At 30.4% G+C, this 5,135-nt stretch overlaps 1 protein-coding gene across 1 annotated transcript; it reads right to left on the reverse strand.

The window, feature by feature from the left end:
* Positions 1 to 203: 203 nt before the first annotated feature.
* Positions 204 to 1,626, reverse strand: LOC146924340 (ethylene-responsive transcription factor 3-like). The gene is made up of 2 exons (XM_085709379.1): positions 1,503 to 1,626; positions 204 to 1,394 (listed from the first exon to the last, which is right to left on the reverse strand). The coding sequence occupies exon 2, from the start codon at positions 1,390 to 1,392 to the stop codon at positions 547 to 549; it is 846 nt and encodes a 281-aa protein (XP_085565505.1). The 5' UTR covers positions 1,393 to 1,394; positions 1,503 to 1,626; the 3' UTR covers positions 204 to 546.
* Between the last annotated feature and the right edge of the window lie 3,509 nt (positions 1,627 to 5,135).

Below are 5,135 nucleotides of genomic sequence, written 5' to 3' on the forward strand. Positions count from 1 at the left end.
TTTATCTGAGTGTTGTGAAGTTTATCCTAAAATGTTTAGAGAGATAGGGAAAAACAATTTGTTGATATCTGAGTGCTTGAAGCAAGCTACAGAGCCTCAACCCGAGAATACAAATGTGTTTGGTTTTAGTAGTTGGTGTAGGTATTACTAATTACACCAGAGATATAAAAGAAAGAGATAACAGAGAAAGAACACTAACAAGATTTCAGATCAAATATGCCATTCCATTTCAATGTTACATGACAGGATTCACATAAAGTTACAACAACAAAGATATAACCATCCAAGTTGATTATCAACTTTATCATTTATCACATAACAAAATGGCCATGCTCTATTTCAATTGTAATAATCTACTACAACAACATCATCATCATAATCATACTCATAATCATACTCATAATGATGTCAATCTATCATCATAATCTTAATAATCTAACAATGTAAAGTTCTCTTATTTTTTCCAGCCTCAATAAACTACATTCATAAAATTAAAACATAAAAAACATCTCTTCAGCAGATTGGTCCACAGGCAGCAGCGGGAAGTCAGAGACACAGGGTAGTGACGCGGATCACTTCTTCATCATCCATTGGAGGAGGTAAATTCAGATCAATAGCAAACACCTGAGCCTGAACCTGAGACTGGGCCGGAGCAAGAGCCTGGACCGGAGGCTTCCTCACTGAAGCAGCAGAAGAAGAACTTAGAATAACACAATCTTCGTCGTCATCAACAACAGATGAAGATGAATCACAACCACTGTGAAAATCTTCACCAGCACGAGCACCAGCAGCACCAACAGCTTGAGCAACTCCACCAACACCACCACCAACAGCAGAAACCCTGGAAACAGCAGAAGAAGACGAAGAACCAACAACCTGAACAATCCTAGGCCCACTAATAGACTCAACAGTACTACTTGAAGTAGTCCAATTAACCTGAACAACCTCAGGCTCAACAAATTTCAAAACCTCAGCCGGACGGTTATCAACAGCAACCGGAGGCTGAGGATTTTGAGCGGCCGCGGCTGCTGTCTCAGCCGCGGCCGCAAGGATATGTTCAGGAATAGGGAAATTAGTTTTCGCCTTCGAAGCGCGAAATTTAATCGCGGCTGTATCATATGCTTGTGCGGCTTGTTCAGCCGTATCATAAGTTCCCAACCAGATCCGGGTTTTCTTCCAGGGATCTCTAATCTCAGCAGCGAATCGACCCCATGGTCGCTTCCGTACGCCGCGGTAACGGATTTCTTTAACCGCCGCGGTAACAGAGCTCTTCATCGGGTCTGCCGCTTCTGATTTTCTCACCGCCGTAGATCCCGCGGCGTAGCGAGCAACCACTGGTAAATTTACAATTTTTTTTCTCGGCATGTAATCTCTTCCTTTCACTCGAACCATAGCTGCACAAAAAAATCAAAAAATTAAATAAGATTAAGTTTTTTTATTTTTTGAACTTGAGAATTGAAAGTATGAATAATCGATTCTGAAACAGATTTTCTTCACCATACCTCCTTTTTTCTCTCTCTTGACAGCACAACAAAAAACAGCACAAAAAAAAAACAATTTTTTTTTTTTCTTCTCACAAAATTAGAGAGTTTTTTGGTTTAGGGACCCAATTTGTTTTTTTGATGTGATTTCAACCTGTCCCAAATGACTCTTATATAACCGTGGATGGTCAGTTACCATATAAGAGGGTAGGGGTAAAATGGGTATTTAAATTTTGTGAATTTAACATTTTAACATATTTATCTATTTCTTTTAAATAAAAACAAATTTGTCTATTTGATTTTAATGATAAAAATTAAAGAAGTTACGTGATATATGGTGTCGGTGGAAAGTCGTTTGACTTACGTAATATATGTTGTCGGTCTAAAATCGTTTAACTTTATATTAAATCGCGACTCGGTATAAGGTTTTTGCATTTTGGTCTTTCCAAGTTGTGTTTCCTTGTCTTTGGTTGTAGTGATGTAATTCACGTGAACCGTGTATTTTTATTGGCTTATGTTTTGTGAACTACGTGCGTCGGAAATAAGGTCTTATCAATTTCAGTTTCTTTGCCTTTTCCATTAAAAAAACTCTTCAATTAATCTTTTTTTAAGATGTTAAACTATTATAGTCAAATTGATATCTAAAATAATCGAACTTGTGACCTTGAGAAGGAGCACATTCCTAGGTCTTAGTTCAATTAATCTTTGAATCAATAGTTTTTTTTTTTTTTTGAAAGAAAAAAATCAATAGTTATAAAAATTATTATTATTTAATAAAAATTATTTAATTCTTTCTCGGATTTAAAATATAAAACAGTCAAATGTATGTAGCTAAATTTTAGACTAAATATATTTTACTTATTACTTATATTTAAAACCAAAATGAATATTATTTTTTAATAAATTAATGGTTAAATATGTTTTCAGTCCTTACATTTTGCGCCCCTTTGAAGAATAGTCCTTATTATTTTTGGGATTTTAAAAACATTTATTGAAATGCAAGGACTATTTTTCAAAGTCACGCAAAATGTAGGGACCAAAAACATATTTAACCTTAAAATAATTGGGACTCACTAACTGTCACATCAACATTCCGTTAGAGAATTAACAGCAGGGACTAATTTTGATAACTGAGATAAAATGTGAGGATTTTAAAAACATTTAATAAAATATAGGGACTATTCTTCAAAGGAGCACAAAATGTAAGGACTAAAAACATATTTAACCCATAAATTAATAACTAAATATTATTTAATACCCTTTATCAAAAGCTTTGAATCACTTTTTTTTAACATGTTTATCCATTTGTTTTCAGAAGGGAAGGGTAACATTGGTATTCAAATTTTGTAAATTTAATTTTTTAACATGTTTACCTTTTTTTAAAATAAAAAATATTTCTCCTTTCAATTTTAATGATAAAAATAAAAAAGATTACGTGATACACATTATTTGTGTAAAGTCGTTTTACTTTATATTAAATAGCGACTCCTTATGAGGTTCTTGCATTTTGCTCTTTTGAAGTTGTGTTTCCTTGTCTTTGGTTGCAGTGATGTAATTCTCGTAAACTGTGTAATTTGATTGACTTATGTTTTTGTGAACTTCTTGTGTCGGAAATAAAGTCTTATCAATTTAATTCAGTTTCTTTGGCTTTTCTTATTAAAAAAACACTTCAATTAATCTTTTTTCTAAGAAATGAAACTAGTCCAGCCAAATTGACATATGAGATAATCAAACTCGTGACCTTGATAAGGAACACACTCCTAGGTCTCAGTTCAACTAATCTTTGAATCAATTGTAATAAAAATTATTTAATACTTTCTTGGATTTTAAATATAAAACAGTCAAATGTATGTAGTTTTTTGTTTTTTTTTAACAAAGGAAGATGTAGCCAAAAAGACTTAATGTTTGACTAAATATATTTTACTTTGTCTTCGTGAGCTTGACTCAGTTGGTAGGGATAATTTATAATATACACAAGGTCCGGGGTTCAAACCCCGGCCACCACAAAAAAATATATTTTACTTTTAACTTATTTTTAAAACCGAAATCTTTTAACTTATTTTTAAAACCGAAATGAGTATTATTTAAAAAAAATTAAGGGTTCAAACCCTGGCCACCACAAAAAAATATATTTTACTTTTAACTTATTTTTAAAACTGAAATCTTTTAACTTATTTTTAAAACCGAAATGAGTATTATTTAAAAAAAATTAATAACTAAATATCATTTAATACCTTATATTTTTTTTGAGCGATTTAATACCCTATATCAAAAGCTTTGAATCACTTTTATTTACGGACATGAAGGGTAAAATTAGTAATTAAATTTTGTGAATATAATCTTTTAACATATTTATCTAATTTTTTAAATAAAAAACATTTGTCTATTTGATTTTAATGATGAAAATTAAAGAAGTTACGTAATATATGGTGTCGGTGCAAAGTCGTTTTACTTATGTGATATACATTTTTGGTGCAAAGTCGTTTTACATTATATTAAATCGCAACTCCTTATGAGGTTCTTGCATTTTGCTCTTTTGAAGTTGTGTTTCCTTCTCTTTGGTTGCAGTGATGTAATTATCATGAATTGTGTATTTTGATTGGCTTATGTTCTGTGAACTTCTTGTATCGAAAATAAGGTCTTATCAATTATATTCATTTTATTGGCTTTTCCAATAAAAAAAAACTCTTCAAATTTTCTTTTTTTAAAAAGTTAAATTAGTCCTGCCAAATTAACATCGGAGATAATCGAACCCGTGACCTTGAGAAAGAACACACTAGGTCCCAGTTCCATTAATCTTCGAATCAATAGTTGTCAAAATTATTTAATACTTTCTCGTATTTTAAATATAAAACAATTAAATGTTTGTAGCTTTAGACTGAATTCATTTTACTTATATTTAAAACCGAAATAGTATTATTTTTGAAAAAAGATAATAACTAAATATCATTTAATACGCTTTGTCAAAAGCTTTGAATCACCTTTTTTATACATGTCTATCCATTTATTTTCGAAAGGCAAGGTAAAATTGGTATTAAAATTTTGTGAATTTAATTTTTTAACTTATTTATCTATTTTTTATTAAATAAAAACATATTTGTGTATTTGATTTTAATGATAAAAGTTAAAGAAGTTACATGATATACGTTGTCGTTGTAAAGTCGTTTTAATTTATATTAAATCGCATCTCCTTATGAGGTTTGCATTTTGCTCTTTTGAAGTTGTGTTTCCTTGCCTTTGGTTGCAGTGATGTAATTATCATCAATTGTGTATTTTGATTGGCTTATGTTTTGTGAACTTCTTTTGTCGGAAATAAGGTCTTATCAATTTAATTCAGTTTTTTTTTTGGCTTTTCCAATAAAAAAAACTCTTCAATTAATCTTTTTTTTTAAGAAATTAAACTAGTTCCACCAAATTGACATCAGAGATAATCGAATCCGTAACCTTGAGAAAGAACACAGTAGGTCCTAGTTCCATTAATCTTCGAATCAATAGTTATAAAAATTATTTAATACTTTCTCAGATTTTAAGCATAAAACAATTTTAGCAAATTTTTTTTATAAAACAGTCAAATGGATGTAGCTTTAGCCTAAATACATTTTACTTATATTTAAAACCGAAATAGTATTATTTTAAAAATAAATTAATAAATAA

The sequence above is a fragment of the Medicago sativa genome, chromosome 5, assembly GCF_051527215.1.
Source record: "Medicago sativa cultivar Bolivia chromosome 5, Bolivia_mono, whole genome shotgun sequence".
NCBI lineage: Eukaryota > Viridiplantae > Streptophyta > Magnoliopsida > Fabales > Fabaceae > Medicago > Medicago sativa.

What these genes read in the sequence shown, in the direction of transcription:
- LOC146924340 (XM_085709379.1), bottom strand. Translation starts at nt 1,392, where the DNA reads ATGGTTCGAGTGAAAGGAAGAGATTACATGCCGAGAAAAAAAATTGTA.